Source organism: Microtus pennsylvanicus, chromosome 14, assembly GCF_037038515.1.
Source record: "Microtus pennsylvanicus isolate mMicPen1 chromosome 14, mMicPen1.hap1, whole genome shotgun sequence".
Lineage (NCBI taxonomy): Eukaryota > Metazoa > Chordata > Mammalia > Rodentia > Cricetidae > Microtus > Microtus pennsylvanicus.
Genome location: NC_134592.1, coordinates 7655886 through 7672133, shown reverse-complemented (window position 1 = coordinate 7672133; position 16248 = coordinate 7655886). Strand labels below are relative to the sequence as shown.

General features: G+C 45.6%; 1 protein-coding gene across 5 annotated transcripts in view; it reads left to right on the top strand.

Moving 5' to 3' along the window:
* The window catches only part of Tecpr2 (tectonin beta-propeller repeat containing 2), a 101266-nt gene that overhangs the window by 53699 nt on the left and 31319 nt on the right, over window positions 1–16248 (top strand). For all 5 annotated transcript variants that reach the window (XM_075947339.1, XM_075947338.1, XM_075947334.1 and 2 more), the window contains 7 exons: window positions 397–1373; window positions 3755–3938; window positions 5815–5988; window positions 7947–8127; window positions 10148–10289; window positions 13278–13518; window positions 15126–15215. In XM_075947339.1, the coding sequence (XP_075803454.1) occupies window positions 397–1373; window positions 3755–3938; window positions 5815–5988; window positions 7947–8127; window positions 10148–10289; window positions 13278–13518; window positions 15126–15215 (1989 nt within the window). The remainder of the gene's footprint in view (window positions 1–396; window positions 1374–3754; window positions 3939–5814; window positions 5989–7946; window positions 8128–10147; window positions 10290–13277; window positions 13519–15125; window positions 15216–16248) is intronic.

Here is a 16248-nt window from a genome sequence, read left to right as displayed (position 1 = left end):
ATTTCTACTTTTTTTTTTTCCTCCAAGACGGGGTTTCTCTTTGAAGCCTAGCCTGTCCTGGAACTTGCTCTATAGACCAGGCTGGCTTCCAGCTTAGATATCCTCCTGCTTCTGTGTCCCGAGTACTGGGAGTACTGCCCAGCTTCTTCCTTTTATGGGACTGTGGTCTCTGTAAGTCGTTGAGGCTGGCCTGGAACTTACTATATAGCTGAGACTAGCTTCAGACTCTTGAGCTTCCAGTCTCTAACTCCCAAGTTCCGGGACTATAGAGATTAATTTATGCCTTACAGAATAGCCTTCATTTAAAATATTTCTTTCTTCAGCCAAATGTTTTCCCATACTCTGGTTATTTACATGGATTCATGCTTTATTTTGAATTTTCTCATTTTAAATTAGAAGGTGGAACCAAGAGCACCTGCCAAAGTTCCCTCGAGTCAACTCCCTGCTCCGAGTTCCCTGGTGAGAGCCCCCAGTCCTTGAACACAGACCTCTTGTCCATGACCTCAAGTGCTCTGGGCAGTAGTGTGGATCAGTTGAGCACAGGATCTCCAGACCAGGAGAGCAACCCCAGTGCTGAGGTGAATGGGATCATTCAGGAAGACAGTGGCCCTGAAGCATTCAGTGTTCTGGAGGTTCCTGAATCTGCCTCTGATCCAGTGGATGAAGAAAACAGTACTGGAAAGAAAATTTACCAGTGTGAACACACACAGGACATGGGCCTGCTCAATGGAGTGTTGAATTTACCCTTTCAGCCAGGGGAGGATGGGGGAGGTGATGACATCGTCTCAGGACCCGAAGAGGAGCCTGGTGCTGTTGATGGTGTACATGCACAGGTGTGCCTGCGGAAACAGGAGGTGAACACCGTGGAGCTCAGTGATCCCCGGAGCACTTTTTCTGAAGCTCCTCTTCTGGACTCACTTACAGTACCTTCCAGCCTCAGCTGGCCCCCAGGCGCTGAGCAGTGGCTGCCTGGGCTTGGAGTTTATGAAGTTAGCACTGAGGAGGCCAGCCCAGAACCAGACATCCTGGCCCATGTGGACGTCCCTAGCCACCCAAGCTCAAATCCTTGGCATGTAGTCACCAATAATGATACAGATCACAAAGAAATGCCTGCTTCTGAATGTGACATAGGAAATGTGGAAGGACAGGTGACTCCTCTTGTCTCTGCCTTGGTGGCCAGCACCCATGAGCATTGGCTGGACAAATCTTTCCAGGACCAGGCCGTGACATCCAGTGATGAGGAAGACATTTATGCCCATGGACTCCCATCTTCATCCTCAGAGACGAGTGTGGCAGACCTTGGAGCTGGTCGCTCTCTGCAGGACCTGAGCCAACCAGGGACTGATGACACCACACTGCTCAAGACAGATCAGGTCTGTGTGCTGATGGAGGATGCATAGCTAAGGTGGCAGCTTCTTCTTTTCCTTTAAAGGGCATTCTTGGCTCATTTATTTTCTTTCTTATGGAAATCATACTCTTGCAAAACCTGCAGCTCTGAAGTCTGTGTTTGGGGCAATTTCCTTTGCAGGGGCCTTGAATAATTGGAATTGTAGTAATTCTGACCCTGCTCAGTTGACCTCTTACTGACAAAAGTGGTGTCTTGCAAGGTCAGACCATTTTGGGCACTTAAGGTAGGCTGGGCCATTGGAATACCACTGGGCAGAGGACTGTTTGCTCTGGGCACATATAAGGTGGGTAGTTCCTGCCCTTCTCCACAGTCCATTGACTCCTTGGAACATGAATATGAATTGGGGCCCTTCTCAGAAATGCTGTTTCCTCAGCATCTGCACAGTGCCCCCGGGACACCCTGCAGAATGAAACCCCTAATCTGCTATGGGGCTTCTCAGCCAGTGTAGTTTATTGTTCTTAGGACTTTTATATTAAAAATGATTTTTTTAAAAACAAAAACAGGGTCTCGCTACATCGCCCTGGCTGTCCTGGAGCTCACTATATAGACCAGGCTGGCCTTGAACTCAGAGATCCACCTGCCTTTGCCTCCCAAGTGCTTGGGTTAAAGTCTTGCACCACCATGCCCAGCCCTAAAAATGATTTCAAGTACTTCTTTTCTTTATCATGTAGATCTTAGCAAATGTATTTGTCTTCAGAACTAACTGCTTACACTGCATCCCCACATTCCCTGCCTTCAGAGCTAAGAGCATGCGATGTGTATCAGTTCTCACCACGTACAGGTCTGTGCTGAGCACTAAGTCACTCCTTTAAGAGCAAAACAAACTGGGACACGGGTGCACATTGTATGGAGAAGGAAATTGAAGCTAAGAAAAGTAAAGTGATGTATGCACTAGGTCACATTACAGGTGACATTCGGAGTGGCCCAGGATTCTCTCCCATTCTGTGTTATCTCAAAAGTGAATGGGCCAGAAGTTGGACTGCTTGTTCAGCATTCTGCATTCATCTCTCAGTGTATCGTTCCCTAAGTGCCCTAAATGGCAGTGCATGTGTTCATGCTGGTGAGCTCAGTGCAAGTGACAGCTAGCCGGGCACATGTTTAGAGGACCAGGTGAATGGGACTTGAACCGAGTGTGAGCTGTGGGAAGCCCCAGCAGGAGGTCACCTGATACAGAGTATTGGCTGGCAGATCACATAACTGTGGTATATGTTAGGACTACTTGGAAGCTTAGGAAAGCCCTCACCTGTGGAGAATGATCCTGGACCTCTGAAGTTACCTTCCAAGTTTTGCCACACTTGTTCTTGCTCTAAATAGCAGAAAAGGTTAGAAATGTTGCTTGTTGTTTTGTTTGGGAGGACAAGGGCTAGAAGAAAATTCTCTTTCATACCCTAGCTTCCGTATCAGGTATTTGTGCAACTACATAGAATAGCTTTGGCTTTTGAACAGATCCCTGGCAACATGGGGCCAGCACGACAGGTCATGGGAAATAATGCCTGATAACCTGAGTTCCGTGTCTAGGACCCCTGTGATGGAAGGAGAGGACCAGCTCACAAGCTGTCTTCTGATCAGCACACGTATGCTATATTACACTCATGTGTGCACATACATAATTACATTAAATTACTGTAATACAAATGAGAAAAATATAGCAACAAAACCTTAGTGTACAAAATTCAGGCAGCATCTCTTCCACACTTCCCCCAGCTGTTCCCATACAACACGCCAGGTGTCCAAAGGTTAGAACAACATTTGAAAAACTAATGAGGACAGTGGTAGTTCTGTTCCCATAGTACATCTGTCATAATTAAGTACTCAAAAGTTGATTTTCATGTGTGTGTTGATGAACACGCCCCCTTGTGTAAAGTAAGGTATGCGTTGAATAAAGCCAGGTCTCTTATGGTGTGATGTCATGCTCTACCAGCAGGTGCAGCCTGTAGCCTATGTGGAGCATGTGTGCCTGGAGAGCTTTAAGCACAGCCCAAAGTACAATAATAAACTTACTTAAAATGCTGAGGGCTTTTGTTTTTTGTTGTTTTGTTTTGATTTTTGATTTTTTTGGTGGGACTGGGTAACTCAGTTGTATGGTTTCTGAGTGTGGACTTACTAGTTCTGTGAAGTGGTTGGATACACCTTCAAGCATTACTTAGGAAGGGTGCTGTGCCATGAAAAAGTGTTATCCAGGGATGTTATGGGGTCTTCCATGAGAACCACAGCATCCGATTCAAGAATGTTTTCTGAGGTTGGATCCAAGGAGAGCTTTAACAGTCTGCCCACGTCTCTTGTTGGTAATAGTATGATGACACTGTGTCTCTTGTCACAGAACTCACTGGCCTCTGTCCTTGTTAGTTTGCAGAGAGCTGGATGGGCTACTCGGGTCCTGGCTATGGCATCCTCAGCTTGGCGGTCTCGGAAAAGTTTATCTGGTGTCTGGACTACAAAGGTGGCCTATTCTGCAGTGCCCTTCCTGGTGCAGGGCTGCGCTGGCAGAGGTTTGAAGATGCTGTCCAGCAGGTGGCAGTCTCTCCCTCAGGTTGGTCGCTCAGCTCCCATTTCCCAACCCCCAACCGGGCTCCCAGATCACAGGCAGCTCTCCTCTGGCAAAAGCATGCTGTCTTCAGATGGCCCTTCGTGCCAGCTTAGGTGGAGCGGGTTCTGCAAAGATCATGAATGCTTCCTTTGACACTGACTTAGGGTAATGGGTATTCAGCATACTTGCTTGAATTTTTGGGTTTTTATTTCATTAATTGCAGTGATAACACATGAACATATTTTTGTAAGCTCTACAGATAATTTGAATATTGAGGTTTTTTTTTTAGTCATGTTGGCACACTAAATCCTCATAAAAATAACATGTATTTCTGTTTGTCAGTGTTGCTATAAAGCAGCTGAACTAGTGAAGACAGGCCTGTGGATGTATGCTGGATATGTTCCAGTCATCCGATTTCTTTTTCAGAATTTTTTTCCCTGACTGCACTAGGGAAAGTCCTCAGATTTTCATGCCATTCTTTGGCATTTTAGTGAACCCAAGGAGACTTTTTAGAGTACAGCTCTTTGGCCAGGCAGTGCTGGTGCAAGCCTTTAATCCCAGAACTAGTGCCTTGAATTCAAGGTCAGCCTGGGCTACTAAGTAAGTTCTAGGACAGCCAGAGCTGACACACCGAGAAACCTTGTCTTGAAAAAATGCAGTTCTGCTAGGCTGAGATAATTCTCTTATCTACCTAGACTTATTTACTTGTTTGTTAGTCAGGTGTTTGTTTGTTTTGTGTTTAGACTTGACCTTGCTATCTGTCACAGGCTGGAGTCCATCCAGGCTGCTCAGCCTTCCAAGAGCTGGGGTTACAGGCATAACCCCCACTAGGCTTCATTTGCTTTTTCCTAATGCTGGATATATGTTTATCTGTTCTGAAGCAATGGAATCATGACAGAGAAGCAGAAGAAGAAAGTTCTTGTTAAAATGTCAGCTTATTCAGGCTCATTTGCTCTTTCTCTGCTTGCTTGAAAGTCATTTTCTCCGAGACTGGCTGAGAACGCCATTAGGGGCATTGTGTAATTGTATGTCTTACTTTTTCTCCTGTTTTGGTCACATACTTTTGGAAGCATTCTCTTGGCTATTTAGAAACATTGGTTCTCTGCTGATTGTATTATTTTTTACTTTCCAACCATTCCTTGGTCGCTCTGGTTGAAGCTATCTGTCTCTGTGAGGTTGGTTTTATTTTGTTGTTGTTGTTTTAACGGCTGCCTTCCAGGCTCACATCTTTGGATGCCTCCGGGTCTGTGCTATGTGGTGTTGCAGAGTGAGGGTAGGGAGGAAGCTATATACATGAGCACTCTGTAGACCTTCTTGGTTAGCTCAGTTCATACTCATTCATTCCTTAGTGATTCTTCACCTCCCCCAATGTCATAGCCTCCTTCTAAGAGCCTTTGACCTGCCCTTCCCCCTTCCCTTGCCTCCTCTTTCGTTCCTCTGAATTCTTTTCATGACAGCATGCCCACCCAACTCAGTGCATACTTTCCTGTAAGTGGTCCAGAAGAGGCCCTACCCTGTGAGTCCCCAGGGTTAGTATTTGGGCACTAATTGTGCCTCACTAAACTGGTCAAACCTATAGTACTGTCACTTTTCTCCCCGTCATGAGTGGCTGCCTCTGTGCTCTGTGCTGGATTTCTTCTCACATCTAACCTTTAGGTCAGTCCCAGAAGGTAGAAATGACTCCATTTTTCTATTGAGGAAAATGAGGATTGGATACATTCACAATGATGTCCAACAACAGACAGCTGATGGTTTCAGACTCTGGCATGGTGAGCTCTACTCTTGAGTTGGAAGCTGTCCCTTGCAGTGCCCAGAGTGGAGTTTTTGTGTAGGTGATCTCATGTTTGTTGAGCAGTGAGTAGAATTTTTTTTCTCCTAGGGGCCCTTCTCTGGAAGATTGAGCAGAAATCTAACCGTGCTTTTGCGTGTGGCAAAGTGACCATCAAGGGAAAGCGGCACTGGTACGAGGCTCTGCCCCAGGCTGTGTTTGTTGCCCTGAGTGATGACACAGCCTGGATCATCAGGACCAATGGAGATCTGTACCTTCAGACAGGTACATTGTCCTTGTCATTTGCTGAGTCTTCTGCTAGTCACATTCTGACTGCAGTCATGGGATACAGAGACTGAAAAACCTAGTTAAGTAAAAACATTTCTAGAAGCCCAGTGTTTGCCATGGAAGGGCAGTTCTCCCACCCCATCCCACGGACTAGGCCTCTACAGGAGTGAACAGATGATTGAGTGCAGTGCAGAGTGTCTTGCAGGAGCAGCGCCCTGCGCTTCTGCAGCTACCTACCGATGCCTTTGCATACCCTGCAGTATCCATTCCTAAGAGGAATGAGTGATAGGCAGGACTCGACACCCCCTCCCTTTTCCCCAGCTGGTCAAACCCAGAACCTGTACATGTGTTTACATGTGAATTTGGGGGAAAGACAAGAAGTAATTTGCTGTAAATAGTAGATTGGCTCGTCCTAGGAAACTGCCCTTAGGGAAACCTTTAGCTGCTAGAACGGGCACAGTGGGACTTGTTATTAAAAATAAACTGTAATGAGTCAATGTTTGTGTACTGTCAGCACAAGGGAAATGTCCAGCAGCGGGCAGGGGTTGTGTTTGGGCTGTCAAGAGGCCATATTGGATTTACATGAAGAATGGTGTAGTCATTTAATAATCCTGATTCTGAGAGCTTGGTTTCATCTTTGGAATGAATCATCAGTCAGGAAAGCTCCTCATTGAAAGCTCATTTCTCATCTGGCTGTCCAGGTGTGTAGGAGCCCCACACTGGTGAGAAGCTCTGCCAGCTTCATGAATGTGTGGGGCTGGAGCCTTGAGTTTAGTTAGTTCTTGTATCTTTGAGTGGAAATGGGCTGCTCTGAGAAGCACTTGCACATCCAGCTTCCAGGGCATTCAATTTTGGTCCTGGCAGAAAAAGTGATACCTTGAGTCTATAGGTAAGGAGCAAGTGGCCTCCTAACCATTATGCCAGAGCAGGCACCAGAGCAATTTCAGATTACCCTGACCTTCTCCAGACCTGCTAGATTAGTGTGGGCTTGGCGAGGGTTTGCAGAAGGAAATCCTGCAGGCAAGTCCGTGCAGTTGCATATGCTGTAGGTGCCTTTGTGCTTGTACTGCTTCAGCCTGCTTGCAAGCCAAGGCTGTGGAACATGAGGTTTAGATGTTAGCTGTTCTGCATGCTCCCTCAGTAGTTGCCTTTGACCTCGTGTAGGTGCATGGCACACATTACTGAAAGGCCTCAGAGATGTGAGGGAAGTATTTAGAGCCCTGACTGTCACAAGCATTGCAGTATGACAGATCTCAGGTTTTACCTTGGGAGTGGGGATTTGCACTTTAGCTGGGTAGCCCCATACTGTAAGCAGAGAATGGGAGCAGAGCTGCCTGAGCTACTGGGTCTGCAGCTGCAGATAGACCCCTTGTCGCCCGAGGGCCTGAGGAGCACAGCCTTGCTGGCAGAAGGGAAACCCTCCATGCTCTTCTGCTAGGCTGCTGCTTTCCTCCCCTGGGCTGCCCTGTCTTGAGAACTTCTTAAGCTACTTTGGAACACCAGAAAATTCTGAATTGTATTTCTTTACTCTCCAAATGATACCCAATTTGCCTCAGACAGATGTGAACTTGAAGCATAATTTACTTTTGTTGTTGTTGTTGTTGTTGATAAAAATCTCAAAATGGAGCCAGGCAGTGGTGGCGCACGCCTTTAATCCCAGCACTCAGGAAGCAGAGGCAGGTGGATCTCTGTGAGTTCGAGGCCAGCCTGGTCTACAAGAGCTAGTTCCAGGACAGGCTCTAAAACTACAGCGAAACCTTGTCTTGAAAAACCAGATAGATAGATAGATAGATAGATAGATAGATAGATAGATAGATAGATAGATAGATAGATAGGAACAGTGTCTATTATGGAAACCCATAGATAGCAAAAATACCCCCCAAAAAAGAAAATCGTAGATCAGCATAGGGTATGACATGCTGCTGATGAGTCTAAGTCTTCTCCTTTTGCTACAGGTCTCAGTGTGGATCGGCCCTGTGCCCGAGCTGTGAGGGTTGACTGCCCCTACCCACTGTCCCAGATCACTGCCCGGAACAATGTGGTATGGGCACTGACGGAGCAGAGGGCCCTCCTGTACCGGGAGGGCGTGAGTAGCTTCTGTCCTGAAGGGGAACAGTGGAAGTGTGATATTGTCAGGTATGGGACCCAGCACTGTCACATTTATCTCTGACTAGGCACCTAGGTGAGCCTTGTCTGGCAAAGCCAATACCTACAGGTTCCATGGTGATGTCAGCCTTGACAGGTTGGCCTTGGGAATACTCCATGCTCCTTGCTGGCATCACATTGCAACATGTGGTAGAGCTCAATTGGTAGAGTATTTGCCTAGCATGCCCAAGGCCCTGAGTTCTGTCCTCAGTACTACATAAATTGGGCTAAATGGCACATGTCTATAGTCTCATCTCTTAGGAGATACAGGCAAGAAAACCAGAGTGCTTTGGATACACATCTCAGAGAGAGAGAGAGAGAGAGAGAGAGAGAGAGAGAGAGAGAGAGAGAGAGAGAGAGAGAGGAAAAAAATAAGTATATCCCTGAACATTAGAGTCACAGTTCTCATGATGTCCATTCAGAGCTACCTGCTGTCACATGCTTCTGTTGAGAGTCTGTGATGGTGTAGCTACAAATGCTCATTTGCATTTTATCCTAGTCAGTTGAAATTATTTGTTCTGGGCAGCAGGGGCACATACCTTTAATCCCAGGGCTTGGGAGGCAGAGGCAGGCAGATCTCTGAGTTCAAGGCCAGCCTGGTATACTGAGTGAGTTCCAGGACAACCAGGGCAACACAGAGAAACCCTGTCTAGAAAAACAATAAAACAAAAAACAAACAAAACAAAACCAAAATTGTCCTTTATGTATACCAGATCAGGATGGTGTTGGTTAGGTTCAGCTAGGCAATAAATCTTTACAGAACCCTTGCTGGGAACCACAGGACTCTGGGGCCTGAGTGTTCCAATATGGTGAAGATGCAACCCTTCCAGCTTAGTGGGAGCCATGCAGCAGCCAGTTGGGTGCCAGTTGGTGTGAGGATACTGAGAAAGAAGGAGGGCACATAGCAGCAGGGAGCTGTTGCCTGCCAGTAGTGCTTGGGTAGGCAGCATGCCAAGGCTAGCCTCAACTGAGCCTCAAAGCTGCCAAGAATGTCCCCAGGTGGAAGAAGTAAAGGTAGATGTAGGCGGAGATCACTTGTTCATTTCCTGGCCGCCCAGACTCCTGAAATAATCACACAGAAACTATATTATTTGCAGTATTGTTTGGTTAGTAGCTTAAGCATAGTGCTTACATCTAGAATTAACCCATTTTTTATTATTTTATATTTTATATGTTAATATAAAATATTAAATATATTTAAAATTCATATTTAATATTTTATATTATTGTTATTTTTTTATTTTCGAGACAGGGTTTCTCCATAGCTTGTTGGTTCCTGTCCTGGAACTAGATCTTCTAGACGAGGCTGGCCTCGAACTCACAGAGATCCGCCTGCCTCTGCCTCCCGCGTGCTGGGATTAAAGGCGTGAGCCACCACCGCCCAGCTATTGTTATATATTTTATATTAGGTTTGTGGCCTACCGGCAAGGTTCCAACTAACAACTCACGTCTTTCCCCTCTGGTGGCTACATGGCATCTTGCAATTCTGCCTTCCTTCTCTTAGCATTTAGTTTAGTTGTGCCCCCCTCCTCGCACCCAGCTCTATTCTGCCTTCTCACAGGCCAAGCCAGCTTCTTTATTCATTAACCAATAAAAGCAACACATATACAGAAGGACTTCCCACACCAGGCAGACTCATCAGAAAAGATAGGCCTGCCCAGAGATAGCTATGCATCACAGCATGCAGGGGAAGAGGAACAGGGGACGTAGAGGTACTCTTGACGTAGGTGCCTGCTCATTTGTGACTGGTAGGTTTTTTTTTTCTATGAGCTTTCCCCACCATCTGGGCTTTTAGTGTGTCTTTCCAAAACAGCGACATGTATGGACAGCATGTATTACCCAGCAGTGTAACTTAGACTCCCAGTTTCTTCCTTGTCACTCAATAATTCACTCTTCTGAGCAGAATCCATTTCTTCTCAATGCCAAGCCTGAACAGAGACACTCAGTGAGGTAGCCTTCTGTATATTGTGCCTCCTGGGTGGAAGCTGATGCTGTTTTCTCTCACTCTCAGTGAAAGGCAAACTCTGGAGCCTGTCTGCATAACTCTCGGGGATCAGCATACTCTCTGGGCATTGGACATTCATGGAAAGCTGTGGTTCAGAACTGGCGTGATTCCCAAGAAGCCTCAAGGGGATGATGACCATTGGTGGCAGGTAGGTGATGGTACTTTCTGGCTTAGAGACCCACGGTTTCTGCCTTCTCTTTTTCCTTAAGAAACTGGATTAAATTAGTAGTACTGCTTCTAACTTTGGGTAGATAGACTTTCCTTTGGCTGAGTATACTAAACACACACACACACACAAACCTTTCCCTCATAGAAAATAGCTTGTAAAGTTTTCTTTGCTTTGATACAGGCTGGAATTTATTTATTTATTTAAATGTTATTTAGGCATTCATCATTATAGGCTAAATAAACCCAGTGACATCCATTTAAAGAAAGACCTGGGTAATAATGATGCTTAATTCTGAACAAATGGTGCTAAGAAAAGAGACTAAACAATAGGTTTGAAACCCAACCCACAATTAAAACTCATCTATCTCTACTTGCTTGAAAGGCCTTTAAGTAAATGATAGTTCAACAAAGAACAAAGAACTGAGCATTTTCCCACATGTTCCCACATGTTCCCACAGAGGAGAATACTGTGAGAAGTAAGGGGTGGAATAAAGCCAACTTCCCATGGTTCCAGCCCAACTATGGGTGGATTTTGCAAGGAACATCTACTTTCCCTCTTGGTACCATGGTATCATTCAGGGTTAAGCTCTTTACCCCCCACATTGGACCTAAGGTTGCTCTGACAGATGTACAGTGTGATGCCTTACCTCTATGTCTATAATTAGATATTCTAGGTGATATTTGAGGTTATTTATAATTTAACAATACCCACCATATACTTATAGCCATATATGAACACTCACATGTATACAGCAGATATCTATCTGTGTGTGTGTGTGTGTGTGTGTGTGCTAAATTCCAGAGGGAATTTTTCATGTATCCATGTATAATGTGCATACATATGTATATGTATATGCATATGTGGGGGCATAGGTGTATATGTGCATGTGTCTAGCAGCCAGAGTTGATGTTGAGGCTCCTACTTGATTGCTTTCCACTTTATCTACTGAGATAGGGTCTCTTGCTGAACCCGAAGCTTGCTCACAGATGTGGCTAGTCTAGCTAGCCAGCGTGAACCAAGAATCTGGTCTCTACTTTTCAAGCACTGAGATTACAAGCAGGTCTCTTTGCCTGCCAGTATTTTACATGAATGTTGGGGATCCAGACTCCAGTCCTGACACTGGTGTGCTCAGCACTTTACCACTAAACCTTTAATCTGTTGGTTTGCATGTTGAGGTGATATGTTTAAGCCTGGGCCATGTTCTACCATTGTGCTGCATCCCCCTATCCCTAAGTAGCACAAAGAAAACTCTATCATTTTTTCATAACACATGAACTTTAGCTGGACAGAACTGTCATGAGGCATAGAAGCAGAGTAAAGTAGTTCCTTGCTTCTTTGGCTCTTATGTTTGGCTGCTAGGTGTTTTCTTTCTCTTTCAGCTGAAGACCTGCTTACAATGTCTGTCTGTCTGGGGTGTCATAGGCTTGGTGAGTGACTTTGGTATGGTCACTGCCAGATCTCCCATGGGCACTGGCCCTGGGTTGCATAGCATATGCACTTGAGTCTCTAAGTGGAGCTCATTCTTCAGCACTCAAGGAGTCACTAAACCAGGCTGGACAGAACTCAGAATGCTAAATATGGCCACAGGCTCTGCAATGGGGCTATCTATTCCAGCTTCAGTGAGGACAGCATTCACAACTATCCTGTCTCTTCACAGACAGAAGGGCAGCATTTAGGTGTGATATACTAACTTCTAATGATTTATTTTGTGTTTATTTTGTTTTTTATAAATTTAAGAGCCCTGTAATACTTTCACTTAGTATTTCATTTCATTGTATGAACTGGGCATGTGTCCTAGGAATATTTGGTGTTTATGCCAATGTCTATGATAAATAAATCCAACAGGCAAAAGTACTAGAGAGAAGATGGAAGATTGCTCTGCGTATTGAAGTGTCTGCTAATCCTGATGACCTGAGTTCATTCCCTAGGGCCCACAAGGTGGGAGAGAAGTGACTCCTGAAAGTTGTCCTTCTGCATGTGTGCTGTGGCGTGCATACCCACACACATACATAATACATACATAAATAGAAATAAATGGGATGTAATCTTAAATTACTGCATAAAGTTATGCTGAGCCAGGCTTGCACCTGCTTCATAAAGAGCTCTGACACAGGGCTGGAGAGAAGGTTCAGAGGTTAAGAGCACTGGCTTCTCATGCAGAGAACCTATGCTCAGTTCCCAGCACCCACATGGTGGCTCACAACTCCTGTAACTCTAGCTTCAGAGGTTCCTGTGCCCTCTTCTGGCCTCTGTAAGTACCACACTGGTATACACACACACACATATATGCAGGCAAAACACGTGGACACATAGAATATAAATAATAATTTTTAAAAATTTTAAAAAGAACTCTGTCACAATTGGCTGCCAGTAAGGGAGAAGTTTCCTTCAGGGAGATAGCTGTCCCAAAGTGTCTCTAGAGCTGTCTGTACAGAGACTTTTCAGGAATGTTGTCAAGGGTTACACATCAGAGCCAGATGGCTTCCATAATCTTGGGATTATCTTGCTTAAGCTGATGTAATTGGTAATATTCACAATTATAGTTTAAGTCATTGCATTACCCAACTGATAGCCTTTTTAATGCTCATATTATGATTCTAACTATTATACATTATTGTCTATTGGCAGCACCTGAATTTTAAAAGGAAATTATTCTTTATCACTCTGACTAGAGTAAAAGGTTTCTTAGGTGAGGCAGGTGCTATTTTAATCAAAAAAATAATACATAAACAGACCCATGTGATGAAACAGCAGCCCTTTCTTCCTTGCCCTTCAACTCAGCCTGTGGATTTAATGACAGCTGCTTAGTAACTCCAGTCCTTGTGCAGAGAGGTGTGTGCAGGAACTTGGTCACTTGGTGGCCTTGCTACTGGGTACTTGGATTTGGGTGTTGAAAAGTTGCCTCTGCAGGCAGGTGGTCTTCAGGGCCTGCACTGACAGAGGGCTCAGCTGGTATCCTTCCTGCAGGTGAGCATCACGGACTATGTGGTGTTTGACCAGTGCAGCTTGTTCCAGACCATCATGCATGCCACACACTCAGTAGCGTCAGCAGCTCAAGCCCCTGTGGAAAAGGTAGCAGATAAGTTGCGCATGGCATTTTGGTCTCAGCAGCTTCAGTGCCAGCCCAGCCTACTAGGGGTTAACAACAGTGGTGTCTGGATCTCCTCAGGCAAGAATGAATTCCATGTTGCTAAAGGAAGTCTCATAGGTGAGTCCATTACTCTTGTTTTCACATTATTTCTACTTTATTTATTTATTTATCATCAAGACGGGGTTTCTCTGTGTTGCTCTGACTTTCCTGGACCTCACTCTGTAGATTAAAGGTTTGCACCACCACTCCCAGCTCTCAGTGGAGGGTTAGAGAGCTAGCTCTGTGGTTAAGAGCAGTGCCTCTGTTCCCTGCACTGCATGGCAGCTAACAAATGTCTGTAACTCTGATTCAAGGGGATCCAAGTGACCTCTGGTGTGGAGACCAGACACACAAGTGGTACACAGACATACGTGCAGGCAAATAGAGCTCATTTTTGTGATCGTTTTGTTTGAGTCAGCGTCTCATATAGCCCAAGCTGCCAGATTGGTCTTGAACTCCTAATCCTCTGTCTGTACCTCCCAAGTGCCAGGATTTCAGGCACATACCATCACACCTGGCTGCAGCTCAATTTTAGAATTTCAAAATCCATGCAGGGTAGGCAGTGAGACAGCTCTGCAGGTAAAGACATGCCACACACACCTGTAGACCTGTGTGCAGGCCTGGTCTACTTAGTGAGTTCTAGGACAGCCAGGGCTATGTAGAGGAAATTCTGTCTCAAAAAACCAAAACCAAAAACAACAACAACAAAAAAAAACCCACACACACACAAAAACAAAAAAGAAGAAAAAGAAAACAAAGAACAACAACCAAAAAAGCCAGATACAATGAACGCTCATGTCAGCAGTCCTGTGAGGAAATAGGGGCAGACAGGGACAGAAGTGACCAGGAGTTTACATACACAGCCCAATGGTAGAAATAAGAGAGACCCTGTCCCCAAAACAAGGAGAAAAGAAAAAACCAACTTCTGGAAAGTTGTTCTCTGATCGCCACACACACACACCTGCCACACTTGCCACACCTGCGTGGAATCTTTTCAAAAGGGAGCATGTGGTTGAGCAGCAATGGCTTAACAGTTAAGAATATGGGGGCAGGAGTTCAGATCCCAGCACTCACACGACAAGCCAAACGTCCCACACATGCCTGTAGTCCAGCAGCAAGGTGCAGAGAGGCAGGAGAATCTTTGGGACTTGTTGACTTCTAAGCTGACAGAGAGAACTTGATCCCGAGGATCAGAAGAGACCTTGTGTCAAATATGTGGATGATAGATGAGAACACCCAGTGCCCTCTTCAGGACTTCATGAACATGCTTAGGCAATACCACCACGATAACACATGTGTGTATACTTACATAGACACATATATAATAAGTAACTATTTTTTAAAAGTCCACCAAACCTATTGAGAGGAAATAGTCCATTTGCAGTGGGGAAATTATGGCCACTGTTGAACACACAAGATGCTGGCCATGTCTGTGGATGAGCTGGGTGTTCAATTCTGAATGATTCCCTCTTGATGGATTTCCTCCTGCTCTGTCCGCTGTGTAGCCCCCTCGGGCTTCATCTTGATGATGCTTAGAGGAATGAGCAGCTCATGCCGCTTTGTTTAAGGACACTAGAAATCACTGTGAGAGCTCTGAAGGCCAGCTGGAGTGTAGAACCAAAACTGAAGTGTTAGAGGGTTTTTTTTTCCTTACCTTAACCCACTTTTATATTTATTCTCTCTAGGAACTTACTGGAATAACGTTGTTCCCCGGGGAACAGCTTCGGCCACAAAATGGGCCTTTGTGTTGGCTTCTCCTGCTCCTACCCAGGATGGTGAGTCAGTCTTAGCCTGGCTGAGAAACCTGGCACACAAGTCAGTCAGCAGCTGACTCTGACCCTGAGACAGGGGATGGATATGGCTGTGTTCTGAGCCAGCAGTCCTGTGAGCTAAGCTGAAGGCTTTTAGCTGGATTGGTGTGTTCAGGAGAGCCATTGAGGGGGAGCAAGAGTGGCAAAACTGAATCTGAGATGGTATCCTTTGGAAGGGGGTCACCGTGCAGTGTGGTCCTAGGAGCCAGCAGATGACTCTGTGTCAGTTTGCATGGCCATAATTTCCTGAGGTTCTTTCCCATTTCTTCTGGAGAATTTCTGTCACTTCCAAGTAGCTTCATTCTCTAGTGCTTCTTGCTGCTGGCTCCTCTTTGCCCTGTGAAGGTCTCATACCTCAGGCTTATCTTATCCCTGAAGAGTTGGGGCTTCTACTGCAGAGCCACCCAATTAGCTAGAGGCCCTAGGCAGCCAGGTGACCTGTTTGAGAAGGAGCCAAAGCCTGTTTCAAGGGTTATATGGAGGGCTAAATGAGAAAGTTCCATGATACCTACGATGAAGAGGAAACAGTTTGGTCATTGAAGCCATCAGTTGCCCCAGCCCTGAATAACTTGATTTATATAGTAAACACCTGCCCCCTGGACTCTACTGACCACAATCCTACCTGGAGTCTCATAAGGCGGGAAATTGTTTCCTGAGCCTGACACAGCTGCTTTGACCCTAGCTGAGGGAGGTGGCCTGCAGCCTTCACTGATGGTCTGCTCTAGCATTCACAAGCATGCACAGGTACTACTTCCCTGGGGAACTCTTGACTCGCTGGCTGACTCTTTCACTACCTTATCAAGATCTTTGTTTGTTTGTTGTTTTTTAAGACAGGGTCTCTCTCTGTAGCCTTGGCTGTCCTGGAACTTGCTTTGTAGACCAGGCAGACCTCAAACTCAGAACTCAGAGATCCACCTGCCTCTGCCTCCTCAGTACTGGGGCTAAAGGTGTGTGCCACCAACCAGCCAAAGTTTTTAAATTAAAAAAAAAAAAGAGG